The following is a 15,966-nucleotide window of genomic DNA, read 5'->3' as shown; positions in this document are numbered from 1 at the left end:
ATTGCAAGTTGACATTTACATTGATAATTTTACATTACTATTTTAAGTTGACATTATAGGTAGATATTTCAACATTAATAGTAACCAATGTCTTTCAAGATAATTTTGTTGATTTTCCAATTTATTATAACAGAATGGGTTTTTATTTTCTTTTCACAAATGCACCACAGCGTAAGATTCAAGTACACACTGTACTCCCTTTGCTTAATGGGCAGTTTTTGTTTGATTCAGGGCAATTTGGATTTAATTTATTTTTGAGATAAAAAAAAAAAATTAGCAGATCAGGGAAGTGCCTTCTGCGCCTACCTGTATCTAATTTATGTAAAAAAAAAATATGTTTTATGTTATGGTGATTTTTTTGTTAAAAAATAATTTTGATGTAAAAAACAAAAATGTATCTTATGTTATGGTGATTTTGTTAATAAAAGATTTTTGTTGCTACTAAAAGAATTAAGGGTATTGTTGGTATTATCAAAAGTTCACACAAACACTCATGTATTCTCTTTATATATAGTATAGATAATTTATGTAAATAAACAATTTTTTGTGTTAATTTATAAATTTTTATTAATAAAAATTGTATTTTGGGATATGTGAGTAAATGAAAGGGGCTTAAAGAACAATTTTCAATTGTGGTTAAAATTAATGGATTTGGATTCCCTTCAATTTTCTTTCATTTTGCTTAATTCAATGGTTAGTTTTTATTCTTTATAATTTACCAACTCTTAGATTAAGAAAAAGAAAAAAAAAATCCAAAATTAGAGAGGATGTAAATCCAAACAATGTACTCCCTCCGGCTTTATATATAAGCAAAAATCACTTTTTTAGATTCATTCATAAAGATATGTATTTTGTCTATAATTTGGACTATATACATTGTTTTTCTAATGAATCTAAAAATGTAACTTTTGCTTATATATGAGGTCGAAGGGAGTATTCTAACTAGGAGTACATAAATTCAAACCAATCGCAAAAAAATTGAATAATTTTGGATGTATTTGAATGTCCTTGTGTGAAAACCGTTGGATCGAATCGAATTTTGGATTGATTTTTCAAAACTGGTTCAAATCCAACCAAACCGCATAGATATATCTTAATACTATTTATATTTCTTTTTTTTGTCATGTAGTCTAGTGGCTAGAAATTTCACCCATAAGATGGATAAGTGAGATGATCATGGTTTGAACTCTGGCCCCATGCATATATAATTCAATGTCTTGTCAATTGAGCTAAGCTCACAAGACATACTTATTTATCTTTTTTTTTGTATACAAGGGGGGCAGAGCCCCCAAGAAGGAAAAAAGAAAATTACAAAGTTAAAGGCACACTCTAAGGCATGCAAGCGTCTGATATGTCATCAAAAAGAAGTCTTTGAAGATCTTTATGAGGAGCCTCCAAAACATGCAAATCAAAAGAGTTTAAAGATAGGCTAAAGTTAGCTAGTCAATCAGCCGATTTGTTGCTTTTTAATTTTTTTAATACTTCTTATTAGTTTAATTTAATCTATAATTTTTTTACTATTTCATATGTTTCAAATATAATCGATAATTGTCATTCCAAAATATTAATTTTCATTGTATTATATATTATATATTATATTTTAAATTAAGTCTATTATTTATTTCGTCAAATAAAAATGAAACTTTTATTTGATAGTGTTTTTATAATATTAATATTTTATACACAAAATTAAAATTTGTAATTTAGATATCCATAAATCGATCAAAATTAAATCGGATAAAATTATACTGGATCGGATTTTTTTAATTTTTCATATTCAAAATCGAACTGAACCGATGAGCTCAAGAGTGAGCCCTCACGATAAGGGAAAGCAAGCGGGAGTGAGGGGCTCTCTGGAGAGGGTCCCGAATGGAAGCGATGGATTGTGTAGCAACCACGAGTAAATTAATTTTTAAATTTGATGAATTTTTGTCTTAAAACTAATCCAAACCAAACCGTAAGCAACTTAATTATGACGCATGATAAGATGATGCCCAAATTCCTTGGATAAAGCCTCATCATCCAACTTCATTAGACTCTCAAGAAATTAATTAGGTTAGCAGCGCAACTCGTTATTCGTCTATCGAGTAGTTATCTTAAATATATTCACTATATTCACCGTCACTTTTTTTTTTTTTTGATAAATAAAAGAAAAACTAAGGCATGACTATAGAGGAACATGTTCTCCCCTTAAGTCTTTATCAAGAAGAGTACTAATATAAGCAGGAATTGAATCTAGCATAACATGCGTGAAACCAACATCGTGGCCTTTAATGTGCGAAGTTAGGGAATATTGAGCAATTATTTATATACTAATTAAAAAATATATATTTAATTAAAAACGGAACTACGCTGATCAGAAGAAATTGACACAAAAAGTTATACTTCAAATTATTATATTTTATTTTCTTAACATGTGTGATTTTTTTCCTTATAATATAGGTTGGAGAGAGTATATTAAAAGATATATTAGATTATTTAAATGTTTTTATATGAAATAGCTTTTTAACTACTCTAATAGATCATATCAGATTTTCAAAAAATCAAATTCATGTATAAAAATAATATACTCTTTTCGTTCTTATTTATAAGCAAAAGTCAATACGAAAAGTTGTTCATAAATATAAGCAAAAATTATCAAATTCAACTTTATTTAATATCATCTTTCCGATGAGTGTCTTTTCAATTTTTATGCATTTAATGTGGTTTAATAACTAAGGTTACTTTTGTTCAACTAACTTATTTTTCACATTTTCACATAAAACTAGGATTCGTTAGTATACGTGAAAATAAGAATATTTGCTTATAAATCAAAATGGAGAGAGTATCTATATATATATATATAAGGGGTTTTCTAACTTAGACCCTAGTTAGGTCTAAGTTATCAAGGTGCACCTTTTCAATTGGACCAAAATACCCATTCTTTTAATTTTTGAAAGAATAGAGCAACATGGGCATTTCTGTAATTTTCTGCAATTTTGCCAACCATATACACGCGCCCCACCTTCTTAAACCATTAATAGACGCGGATCCAGTGTCGCGCGCGTACCGAAGGACCATGGTTACATACCGTTGATTTCCATCAGACAGCCAAGATCTGATCTCATCAAGACTGTCTGATCAATCAGACAGCCCAGATCATCCTGATCCATCAGATTCAAGCGCCTGCGTCACACTGGATTACAACCTGGAGAGAGAAAAAATTGCTTTTTAAAAGTAGGACACGTGTCACACAATGGTTGGCTGGGCGTGATTTTTGTTCATTTTTTACTTTGAACTCAACTATTTCGTTATAAATTAATTTTTTATTTTTTTATTTTTATACCAAAATTCATAATTTTTTTTTCTACAAATAGAGACTTGGTTCGTTTGATTTGGATACCGAAAAAAAAACACAATTTTTCACTACCTTAATCTCATTTATTGTTTACTAAATACGTTACTTGTGTGTTGTAATTTAACACGCACCACTCAACCAACTCACTGAAACCATTATACCAGGAAAATAGTAGATAATATTCTGGAACTTTTGGTATATTTTATGAAATTTTTGGAGACCTGAAACTATTTTTAGTTAATTAAATGAGATAAAACGGTAATAAAAAACTAATGTTTGCTTCTGAAACCATTTTACTGGTAGAATGGTTGCACATAGTTGTATTCTGAAACCATTTTACTGGTAGAATGGTTTCAATGAGTAATTTATTAATTGTGTTTGCTTCTGAAACCATTTATCTGGTACAATGGTTTCAGAGAGTTGTAATCTGAAACCATTTTGCTGGTAGAATGGTTTCAGTAAGTTGATTATTAGTTATTTGCTTCTGAAACCATTTAGCTTGTAGAATGGTTGCACATAGTTGCATTCTGAAACCATTTTACTGGTAGAATGGTTTCAGTGAGTAATTTATTAATTGTGTTTGCTTCTGAAACCATTTATCTGGTACAATGGTTTCAGAGAGTTGTAATCTGAAACCATTTTGCTGGTAGAATGGTTTCAGTAAGTTGATTATTAGTTATTTGCTTCTGAAACCATTTAGCTTGTAGAATGGTTTCGGAGATTTGCACTCTGAAACCATTTTCCTGGTAGAATGGTTTCAGTGAGTTGATTTAAGGTAGTGAAAAATGAGATTAAGGTAGTGAAAAATTGGGTTTTTTTTTCTGTGTCCAAATCAAACGAACCAAGTCTCTATTTGTAGAGAAAAAAAAATTATGAATTTTGGTATAAAAAATAAAAAATAAAAAATAAATTTACGACGAAATAATCGAGTTTAAAGTATTAAATGGAAAAAAATTAACGTAGCCAATCATATGCTGACACGTGGCCTGCCTTTTCAAAAACTTTCTCTCTCCGCGTCATCCTTCCACCAAACGCGCGCCTGTCGGCGGGTGTGATGCACGCACGCTGATTGTGTCCAATAACACGCTGCCACGTGTCCTGGGGGGGAAAAAGAAGTGGGGGGCGCGTGTATTGTTGGGTAAAATTACAGAAATGCCCCTGTTGCTCTATTCTTTCAAAAATTAAAAAAATGGGTATTTTTGTCCAACTCAAAAGGTGCACCTTGCTAACTTAGACCCAACTGGGTCTAAGTTAGCAGCCCCCTATATATAAATCCCAAATAGTTGTCCAATTGACTATCTAAATCCTAATCCACATCACCCACTTAAACCAATGAAAACATTTCATTTAGCCATATCACCTACTTACATTCATTTAATGTGTGGTACTAAATGTTATTTTATTATTATTATTATTATTATTATTATTATTATTATTATTCTTTTGGGTTACTATTCATTTTAATTTTTTTTCTTCATTTTATTATTTTGTGTATTTTATTATTTTTGGTTCATAATAGGTAATGTTTTTGCTAATAATCTTTTGTTCAATCTTTGTGTATATAATTAGTTGGTCGATTGTCAAGACTATTTACGGATGATTTTGGTACGCAAATTCATCGTCACATTCTTTTGGTTGATCCAAATAAAAATCAATTTGAAGTGTTAATAAAAAGAATAGATAAAATTTTACCAAAAAAAAAAAGAATAGATAAAATAAAACTTAGTGATTGTTTGTATGTTGTTCATGATTTTTATCATATTCAATTTTGAGGATGCGGTTAAGTTGGTTTATCTTTGCCTCAATATGCTTCAAATAAATATAAATGACTGATTTGATAATGAAGTAGTTTATCCAACTCAGAATTCTCCAATGAAATTTATAATAAAAAAAACTTATTATGTTCCAACATCAATTTTTTTTCAATGGTGAATTATATGTTGGTATTTCTAGAGTTATTTTAAAGAATGAATTAAAAATACTGCTAACCAATGTTAATGAAGAATATACGAAGGTGACTTCAAATATAGTGTATAAATAATTTTTTTAAAATGTATAAACACATATTTAATATCTATATCACATTTAGATAACTTCTATTGTTACTATTATTTTGAAAATACTTATTTTTCGATTTTAGATTTACTATCTATACAAATAAATTTTTAATGTTATAGTATAAAACAATCGCACGGGTAGTCATCTAGTAACATTTAAATGCATAAAACTTAAACATGAATTTTCTCATTTGTAGCGGAAGAATATTTTTAAAATGCATAAAAAAAAAATCTGAAAATAGATTCCACTTTACCAATTGGGAGCTCTACCATAACGTTGGGCCTAAAATATCATATTAGAGCCCAAACAACATTAAACCAAAACCATAACCATTTTGTATCAGATATCACTGTATCCTCTTTCGCCACTCTCACAAAACCCTCATTCACAAAACTTCAATCTTCATCCCCAAAACACAGAGAGAGAAACAAATTCAAAACCCATCATCATCATTATCAATGGCTCCGAATTTGGAATGTCGCATGTACGAAGCAAGGTACCCAGAGGTAGACATGGCGGTAATGATACAAGTCAAGAACATCGCCGACATGGGTGCTTACGTTTCACTTCTCGAATACAACAACATCGAGGGTATGATTTTGTTCTCTGAACTCTCTCGTCGTCGTATTCGTAGTGTTAGCAGTCTAATCAAGGTGGGTCGAATTGAACCGGTTATGGTTCTTCGTGTTGATAAGGAAAAGGGTTACATCGATCTCAGTAAACGTAGGGTTTCTGAAGAAGATATTCAAGCTTGTGAAGAAAGGTATAATAAGAGTAAACTTGTTCACTCTATTATGCGTCATGTTGCTGAAACTTTGGACCTTGATTTAGAGGTAACCCTAATAAAACCCTAATTTTTTTTTGTTGATAGTGTTTTGGTTCTGTTTATTGAATTTGAATTGATTGTGTTTTGTTTTTTTTTGTAGGATCTTTATGTGCACATTGGTTGGCCTTTGTATCGCAAATATGGTCATGCTTTCGAGGTAACACTTTCTATTTTCTAGATTCATTGATGGTTCTTGATTTTTTTTATAATAATTAGGCCCTTTTGTATAAACAGCTTAATTAAGAGCTTATTGCATATATCGTATAAGTGCTTATGTATATGTGGTTTCTATGACAAAAGATGAAATGAAGTTAATTTTTTTATATAAGTTATTTTTATAAGCTATTGTTGAGATCTTATGCAAATAAGCTAGAAACTACTTATGGATATGTCATAAGCTTTTTATGTGAATTCTCCTGAATGGTATCACAAGTGCTTATAAGTTATATATACTGGTAGATAAACTTAAATGAGTTGATTGAAAAGAACCTTATATCATGAAGATTATTGTATGCAGGCATTCAAACTAGTTGTGAATGATCCTGATACAATTTTGGGCGCACTCATGCGTGAAACCAAAGAAGTTGGTCCTGATGGGAAAGAGGTGACCAAGGTGGTACCTGCTGTTACTGAAGAAGTGAAGGAAGCTCTAGTGATGAATATTAAAAGACGAATGACCCCTCAGCCATTGAAAATCAGGGCGGATATTGAAATGAAATGTTTTCAATTTGATGGAGTTATCCACATTAAGGTCTCGATCTTTTCTGCTTTTGTTTTTTCTGATATATTTCAGTTTATTTGTTATGTGGGTTTTATCATGTTTTACAATCATTTGGTATTGCAGGAGGCAATGCGGAAGGCTGAAGCTGCTGGAAATGATGACTGCCCTGTGAAAATTAAACTTGTTGCTCCTCCACTTTATGTGCTTACCACTCAGACCCTTGACAAGGTAGGTGCAATATCCACATAAAGATTGATTTGATAATTTGCTTTTGTTCTGAATTGATTGCCTATTTGGCCTTGAGGCTATGAAGATTATATGATTTTAGATGTATGAATTTGCTAGTAAGGTGTGTTATTGGATTGGATTGTGGGGTCATTTTCATTGTACAACTAGGGCAGAAATTTTTTTTACGCATTATACTTGCCACAAAGGCAATTCTACTACTGGCAACCTAAAAAACTAGGCATGGATGAAAGTTCAATTCAGAAAGAAAAATAAACCGCAACCAAGCCGAAGTTCAGCAAAATTGAATCAAACTGGTTCTTAGGTTTAGTGCAACTGGCACAAAAAAACATAACCATTCGGTTTCAATCACTGGCTAGCAGTGATATTTAAATCTGGTGGCCAGCCTTGAATAACAAGCTTTCATGACCAGCTTTCATAACTTGTTATTAAATACCATTTTAAGGTTTATATTAGGGATAGATTAAAAAAGCTAGTGAGAACCGAATTGCATTGAGTTCAAGAACCGAATTGCATTGAGCAAGTGAGGGCAGTGTCAAGCATCCATTCTTGGCTTCTCTAGACAGATAGTGAGATTGAGCGAGCGAACAGATCAAGTTCGAGGTGTTAACTGAACTGTAGTCATTAGCATTTCAGTTTAGTGAACTGTGCAACATAAATCCAGTCTGGTTAGTGAGCTGTTTCAGAAGTCCAGTTTTTAAAGATAGGATCTGTTCAGTGCAGTTATAAATAGAGTTTTTTTTATCAGTCCCAAAAAAACTAGCTCCTAAACATGTTTTTTAAAATTCTTTTTTATATGTTGCTTTTCTTGGTCTAATCAATTCATGCCCATATCATTCTATAATCTTTGCTGATATTTTTATTACAGTTATTAGCAAGTATTACTGGGAGATTTCTCCTTTAGACAAGTCAATAAACTGATCTTATAGATATTACTATTGTTGGACAGCATGACATCTATATATATACACACTATAAATGGGAGGTTATAGATTTGCGTTCAAAGTCCAACAGGCAACCCTTCTTTTGTTGAAAGTATTTTGTGTATTTTGTTACAATCTTGACAGGAGAAAGGAATATTAGTTCTCAACAATGCCATTGCTAGTTGCACCGAATCAATAGAACAACACAAGGGTAAACTTCTGGTGAAGGAGGAAGCCAGAGTGGTGAGTGTCGCCATCCTCTCTATATCTTTTCTCTTCTACATTTGTGTCTGTTCAAACTTTGTCCATCTGCTTTTGGATTTTCTTCTATCTTTTTATGTCAATATATGAGTAGAATTACAAGTCTTTATTGGGGGGAAAGTGGTTTGACAGTGCATTTTGATTCAGGTGAGTGAACGTGATGATAAACTGCTGCAAATTCATATGTCTAAGCTCAACCAAGATAATCAAGATGTTGATGGTGATGAAGACAGTGAAGAGGAAGAAGATACTGGAATGGGTGATGTTGACTTGGACAATGGTAATGCGATAACGGAGTGAGAAATATCTTGTGCTTATAGTAAGGCATAGATAGTATACAGCGCAGGCTTTGCTAATTTTGTGCTATCAGATTCTTTTTGATCTATTTGATTGTGGTTGTATTATACAAACTCGGAATTTCCAAGAGGGTGTTCGATCCAAACTTAGGAGTTTATGTGGTTAAATCACCCACCATATCTCCCTCTCTTGTTGCTTGCAATTTATGATGAGATCTTAGTTGAACACAATACACTCAAATAACATCTTTAATTCTTATGGTTTTACTTTTCCAAACATAATTGTTTAACTTTCATATTTAATTTACTCAATTGTCCATTTACACTAATGGTATCTACAGAGGATGCATCTGTTTTTTAAGAATTGTGATGGCTAGCTTTTGAGAGCAAACCCATCATATGAAGACCATTTCCATGTGTTGTGGTTGGTAACTAACATGGAAAATGTAAGTTGAGATTTGGACGCAATTGCCAAGTAATCATCATTAGCCTGGTTCTTTTTCTTATCTTCAAAGATTCTATAGCAATTTTCTTGTTTTCTACCATCTCATTGTTTCTGTAAATAATGGATGATTGTCACCATTTTATATTGTGACGGGGCAAGAAAAAACATTTTCAAGCATTTGTCTTGTACACATTTTTTTTTTTGAGTGATTCGTATGAAATGTATTTGAAGTGCACCTAAAAATTAAACAAAGTACACAAGAAAAAAATAAACCAAATTATGTTCGCGATGTTATTGTGAAATTAGTTATATTCTAGTATTTGCTATTATAATGAGAATGTTGTCATATTCATTTTGTTAACTGAATGTAACTTTTTTTTTTTTGACAAAGTTAACTGAATGTAACCTAAAATGTTAATACATGTTGACCATTACACCATTAAAAATTAACACACAATTGCAAGATGTTCAGGTTAATAATATCGGTATTTATTAGTTGAATTATGTCTTATGTACATGGATGTTTTTAATGGAGTGAAATTATGGATATTACTATATTAATTTTTGTGTATTATTGTTTTATACACGACAACAAACTTTTAATGGTTGATCCAAATTTGTTCAAGCATATTATTAGACTTATCTACTATAGCGGCAGTCTTGCTGAATAGTTTATTGAAAACGGTCATATCAAATGTTAGTTGAACGAGTCTCATTAGCATGTTTTCCTGCTTTAATAACTAACACAAACATATACATGTTGAAAAATATGAGATCAGTGTGATCCCAACAAAATTTCAATTCAAGAAAGATACAAAACAATCTTTTTGATCTGTTAACCTCTTCCTTGTAAATCAAGAATGACAAATTTATTCGAATCCCTCTTCAAAGACAGAAAGTCTCCTGTCATTTTCACCCTCTTTACATTGCTTATTTGTGTCATGACACTGTTTGTCGCCAACACCTCTACATTCACGACCTCTGATCCGATTTCCTTCTACCCTGATGATATAAAAGCGCAGCTACCGCTTGAACACGATGCCCTTCCAGTACTCCCAGATTCAAAAGATCAACAAGAACACCGTGCCCCTCCAGTACTCCCAGATTCAAAAGATCAACAAGAACCGCCAAAAGATCATCAAGAACTGCCACATGAAGGATTGCTTCATTGGGAAAAGGCTTTTGATAATAATGTTTCTGTTGATCTGAATATGAATTGGAAGCTTTGTAAAGGTGCTGTGATGGTAGATTATATGCCATGTTTGGATAATCTTAAGGCCATTAAGGCTTTAAAGTCAAGGAGGCACATGGAGCACAGGGAAAGACATTGTCCTAAATCTGTTCCTCGTTGTTTGTTACCCCTTCCTAAAGGATATAAAGTCAAGGTTGCATGGCCTAAGAGCAGGGACATGGTGAGATTGATAGTTTGGTAAGATAATTTCAAAGTTCTATATATGTTTTGTTGTTCCATCATGGTTGCACGAATTTGGTCTTTAGGAATTAAATACATGTTTGAGGCGTTGATCACTTAATTGTATCCATGTTATTGTTAAGGCGGTTGTTTCAGTTCATTGATATATGAAGCACTGACAGAGACAACGGGCACGACACTAACATGACATGAGCATGTTAATAATAATGCGAGAAAATGAAATAATTTAATGCAATCACATGTAGTAGTGTTTTGTCGGTGTTAAACACTACCATGTGTCGGACAACAATATACTTTTAATTTGAAGTGTCGGTGTTATATAGCTCTTTATCATATCAACTGTTAACAATAAACTTTGATTTGCTTGTTATTTCTGGCACATCCCTTAGCACATTCATTTCACATTTTTGCATTGCCCTTCACGAAATATAATTATGCTTCTCGATTGTTTCTAGATTTGGTATGATAATGTACCTCATCCAAAGCTTGTTGAATACAAGAAGGAACAAAATTGGGTGGTGAAGACAGGTGAATATCTTGTATTTCCAGGAGGTGGTACCCAATTCAAAGAAGGAGTTAACCATTATATTAATTTCATAGAGAAGGTATATATCTTCATCCGGCTTCTCAGAATTTTTGTGTAGTATGTTCTATGAATTTCTGAATGTGTCTTGTTCTATGCTAGACTCTACCAGCAATCCAATGGGGAAAGAATATAAGGGTTGTGCTCGATGCTGGTTGTGGAGTTGCTAGCTTTGGCGGCTATCTTCTAGACAAGAATGTTATTACCATGTCATTTGCACCAAAGGATGAGCATGAAGCTCAGATACAATTTGCTTTGGAAAGAGGAATTCCAGCAACTCTTTCTGTCATTGGAACACAAAAGTTGACATTTCCCGATAATGGATTCGATTTGATCCATTGCGCAAGATGCAGGGTGCACTGGGATGCCGATGGTACTTACTTCTTGTTTACTAAAATATCATATAGTAACCAATTTAGAGAACCAAAATATCAAATCAATCATTAAATCGGTCGCATTAGCTACTAGTAGTTTAGCAACATTTTTGTAAATCAGTTCTAAATCGGTCATAGACTCATTTAGCGACCGATTACAAAAATCAGCCGCTAACCACATATATGATTATTGCCTTGCATATTATATTCTGTTTAATTAGATGATCTTTAAAAGAAATGTTTGTTCGCAAATTTTGTTTATTACTTCAGGCGGAAAGCCATTATATGAACTCAATAGGATTCTTAGGCCTGGTGGTTACTTTGCATGGTCAGCTACACCAGTTTATCGCAACGATGAAAGAGATCAGAAAGTATGGAATGGTTTGTCTCTCATTCTAAACCTTCATAAGCATAAATAAGCCTTTATTAACTTGTCATTTTGATTGTCTCCTATTCTCTCTAGCATGAAAAGTGATTAATTTGTCTCTCTTTCTAATAATGGATGTTGTTTTCTTGGTATATTTTGCAGCCATGGTGACTGTAACAACAAATATGTGTTGGACTGTTGTGGCTAAGACTTTTGATTCATCTGGAATTGGACTTGTTATATACCAAAAGCCAATCTCATCTTCCTGCTACGAAAAACGCAAAAAGAACAATCCTCCTATATGTAAAAATAATGAAAGGAACCAAATCTCATGGTATAATCCAGTATTTTAGTTGCATTTAAGTTACTTGTATTTTTCCACCAGATTTTAATTTCTGAGTTAATTTAATATTTAGCTATCTGTACTGAATTGAATTGTTTGTTTGTATGATTATATTTATATAAGGTATACCAGACTGAGTAGTTGCCTTATTCCTCTACCCGTGGATGATGCAGCGAGATGGCCCGTGTCTTGGCCTAATAGGCTTACTAGTATACCTCCTAGCTTATCTTCTCAAGTAGATGCCGGCAACATGTTCGACAAGGATACTAAACATTGGTCTAGAATAGTTTCAGACATTTATATGGAAGCTCCTATAAATTGGTCTACTGTTCGAAACGTAATGGACATGAATGCCGGTTATGGAGGGTAAAGTATATATCAATTCTACTAACATCAACACAATTGCTCTCTGTTTGAACTTAATAGATTAAATATATTCTTTTCTTTTTTATTTTTTATTTTCAGATTTGCTGCAGCTCTTATTGATCGACCAGTTTGGGTGATGAATGTAGTGCCAATCGATATGCCAGATACTCTTACTGTCATATTTGACAGAGGCTTAATAGGAACCTATCATGATTGGTGTGAATCCTTGAGTACCTATCCTCGCACATATGATCTTATTCATTCAAGCTTCCTCTTCAAAAACCTCGACAAAAGGTACTTAACCGTTGATACACAACATTGATGTATGTCTAATATAATTCTGTGATTTATTGTTTAACGTAGTTTATACTTAAAAACTTAACACAACAAATTAGAAAGTTGGGTTCAATATAAATACTATTATAATATGATATATTTTTGTTTTATAAGCTAGATATCCATTTAAGAAATTACACTAGGTTTCAATCCCTATATTCTCGATTACAGTCCTTCTCTGTCGCTGCATCACTCCAAGGGCCAACAATACGCATATCAGGATATGTATGAAGTTTGCATGTAACATGAATGTGTGTTGAGTAATTATATGTTTCTGACAGTTTGCAATAATGTTTGTCAGATGTGACATTGTAGATGTGGTTGTGGAGATAGATCGCATATTGAGACCAGATGGATATCTTTTGGTTCAGGATTCAATGGAAGGAATTAGAAAGTTGGGTTCAATATTGAATACACTTCATTGGTCTGTTACATCTTATCAAAATCAGTTTCTTGTTGGTAGGAAGAGCTTCTGGCGTCCAAAACCATAGAAAGTAGAAACTGAATGATGAATAGGATTCATTGTTTGTCATATTCTTTGCTAAAAAATGTGAGGTTTCTCATTTTGGAAAATTATTTTGTAAGGTGGATACTAAATAGGTAATCATTCGTATCATCGCGCGGTGAAATGAGAACTAGATGATATAATTAGAAAAATCCAATCTTACGTCCTTCAAATTATTGCATTTTCTACTGGAGGCCGAACCTCGCCTTTTTTTTTTTTCCCTTCCACCTCAACAATTTCATTAAAGTCGCCTCCAATGAGCCATTGTTGGTGCGTACCAAAGTAATTGAATTTGGATCCTGTCATGACCCTCTCTAAAATCATGATTGGCGCATAGACGCGCATGGGCTAACCGCCATTAAAAAAAATAAATACGTTTGTCACGTCTAATATAAAATACACGTATATATTCACAAGTCTAGAGTCTACAATTGATCAAGAACGGTCTATCTTGCAACTCGTGAATCTGAAAAAAATGAAAGAAAATAGGGGTGAGTCACAGACTCGGTGAAAGCATAAAATAACAAGTGAACAGGAAGGGAACAATGGTCCTTCGATCCGTGGCCGTTGAACCATTTGGTGGTCGTTTATTGCCACGTGTAGTTCTTATATGATTTTGCCTTGGATCTTCAAGTATATTGAACTTTAATAATACCATAAGCATTTGTATAAGCAGTTTATTCAAATAGGGCGGTCAAAAGATGTCATTTTGGAGTTTTTTTTTCTCAATAATTTGCTTATGTAGGAGGATCCGTTTTGATTGTCTTATTTTTCAGCTTATGCAAAACAGCTTAAAAGTTTATTTATTCGCATAAGGAAAATGCTTGATATAGCGACAAAGAAATTCACGAATTATCACGAACATGTAGCTCGTCTTGTTTTCCTTTTTTTTCTTCTTTCCCTTCGTCTCTCCAAGCGCTCTCACTCATGTTATCTTTCTCATTATCTTCCCCAACAACTTCTTCTGATACAAAATTCCATCCACTTCAATTCATAACTTCATAAGTGTTTCCTTTCAATGTTCTCTATTCTAAAACTTGTATGTTCCAACTTTTCTCAACTTGTATAATGCATGTGGAAAAAATTATTGACAGAAAACATAAAAGATGATTGGCTTAAATGCAGTTTTGCCCCCCCTGTTTTGATTAAATCGGACTTTTACCCCCCCTGTTTTATAATTTTTTGGATTTTGCCCCCCTAAAATTCTGCTTTCAAGTAACAACTTCAAAGCTTCACACACAACCCAATTTGGATCAATAATTCACCAAACGGATATCGAAATTACCGTAATCGAGTTATCTTTCCACAGAATCAAACCCCACTAAATTTGGAGTTACAATGAGAGATTAATTACCGTTTTAGTGAAGGTATGTCCCCCAAAATTCTGCACAAAATCTGTTTTCGAGTCACAACTTCAAAGCTTCGCACACAACTCAATTTGGATCAATAATTCACCAAATGGATACCGAAATGACCATAATCGAGTTATATTTCCACAGGATTAAACCCCACTAAATTTGGAGTTACAAAGAGAGATTAATTACAGTTTTAGTGAATGTCTGTCCAATTACTAATTTTGCAGAAATCTACTTATGACCTTTAAATTCAACATCGTCTACCAAACACATCGTAACTCCAAATTTGACGAAATTTAAATGAAAACAAGGGTAATTTCGTTAGCTTTCCGGAAATGTAAATACTATTGAAAAATGAGCTACAGGGTGAGAGACATGACAAAAATACCAGTAGTAGTTCCATACATTAATTGATTTGGACAGACCTTCACTAAAATGATAATTAATCTCTCTCTGTAACTCCAAATTTTGTGGAGTTTGATTCTGTGGAAAACAAACTCGATTTCGGTCACTTAGGTACCAGTTTGGTGAATTATGGATCCAAATGGAATTCTGTGCGAAGTTTTAAAGTTGTGACTCGAAAGCAGATTTTGTGCAGAATATTTGGGTGACATACCTTCACTAAAACGGTAATTAATCTCTCTTTGTAACTCCAAATTTAGTGGGGTTTGATTCTGTGGAAAGATAACTCGATTACGGTCATTTTGATATCCGTTTTGTGAATTATTGATTCAAATTGAGTTGTGTGCGAAGCTTTGAAGTTGTGACTCGAAAGCAGATTTTGTGCAGAATTTTGGGGGACATACCTTCACTAAAACAGTAATTAATCTCTCTTTGTAACTCCAAATTTAGTGGGGTTTGATTCTGTGGAAAGATAACTCGATTACGGTCATTTCGATATCTGTTTGGTGAATTATTGATTCAAATTGAGTTGTGTGCGAAGTTTTGAAGTTGTGACTTGAAAGCAGAAATTTAGGGGGGGCAAAATCCAAAAAATTATAAAATAGGGGGGTAAAAGTCCGCGTTTTAAAACAGAGGGGGTAAAATTCTGATTTAATCAAAATAGGAGGGGCAAAACTGCATTTAAGCCAAGATGATTTGAACAAATATGAATTACGGATGAAAGTATAGAAAAATTGTGCAAATAAATTAAATAGAATTTACAGGATAATTTATGTTGGTGTTTATAAGT

General features: G+C 32.8%; 2 protein-coding genes across 2 annotated transcripts; both read left to right on the top strand.

Moving 5' to 3' along the window:
- The first annotated feature begins 5,714 nt into the window (after nt 1-5,714).
- Nucleotides 5,715-8,975, top strand: LOC123894809 (eukaryotic translation initiation factor 2 subunit alpha homolog). Its single transcript, XM_045944884.1, has 6 exons — nt 5,715-6,228; nt 6,322-6,378; nt 6,739-6,972; nt 7,066-7,170; nt 8,256-8,354; nt 8,520-8,975. Exons 1-6 carry the CDS (start codon nt 5,854-5,856, stop codon nt 8,670-8,672), a joined length of 1,023 nt encoding a protein of 340 aa, XP_045800840.1. The 5' UTR covers nt 5,715-5,853; the 3' UTR covers nt 8,673-8,975.
- An 817-nt stretch (nt 8,976-9,792) lies between these two features.
- Nucleotides 9,793-13,594, top strand: LOC123894808 (probable methyltransferase PMT23). The gene is made up of 8 exons (XM_045944883.1): nt 9,793-10,525; nt 11,001-11,150; nt 11,231-11,501; nt 11,773-11,883; nt 12,032-12,203; nt 12,336-12,578; nt 12,678-12,872; nt 13,216-13,594. The coding sequence occupies exons 1-8, from the start codon at nt 9,974-9,976 to the stop codon at nt 13,403-13,405; spliced, it is 1,884 nt and encodes a 627-aa protein (XP_045800839.1). The 5' UTR covers nt 9,793-9,973; the 3' UTR covers nt 13,406-13,594.
- The last annotated feature ends 2,372 nt before the right edge of the window (nt 13,595-15,966 follow it).

Source organism: Trifolium pratense, linkage group LG7 (genome assembly GCF_020283565.1).
Source record: "Trifolium pratense cultivar HEN17-A07 linkage group LG7, ARS_RC_1.1, whole genome shotgun sequence".
Lineage (NCBI taxonomy): Eukaryota > Viridiplantae > Streptophyta > Magnoliopsida > Fabales > Fabaceae > Trifolium > Trifolium pratense.
Note: the sequence above shows the minus strand (reverse complement) of the source record. Positions and strands in the feature narration are given on the sequence as shown.

Excerpts from the sequence above, each read along its gene's own strand:
- LOC123894808 (XM_045944883.1), top strand. The coding sequence starts at position 9,974 with ATGACAAATTTATTCGAATCCCTCTTCAAAGACAGAAAGTCTCCTGTC. Across the intron at positions 10,526-11,000 it reads GGCCTAAGAGCAGGGACATG|ATTTGGTATGATAATGTACC; the intron begins GTGAGATTGATA and ends GATTGTTTCTAG. Across the intron at positions 11,502-11,772 it reads GGTGCACTGGGATGCCGATG|GCGGAAAGCCATTATATGAA; the intron begins GTACTTACTTCT and ends TTATTACTTCAG.
- LOC123894809 (XM_045944884.1), top strand. The coding sequence starts at position 5,854 with ATGGCTCCGAATTTGGAATGTCGCATGTACGAAGCAAGGTACCCAGAG. Across the intron at positions 6,973-7,065 it reads ATGGAGTTATCCACATTAAG|GAGGCAATGCGGAAGGCTGA; the intron begins GTCTCGATCTTT and ends TTGGTATTGCAG. Across the intron at positions 8,355-8,519 it reads TGAAGGAGGAAGCCAGAGTG|GTGAGTGAACGTGATGATAA; the intron begins GTGAGTGTCGCC and ends ATTTTGATTCAG.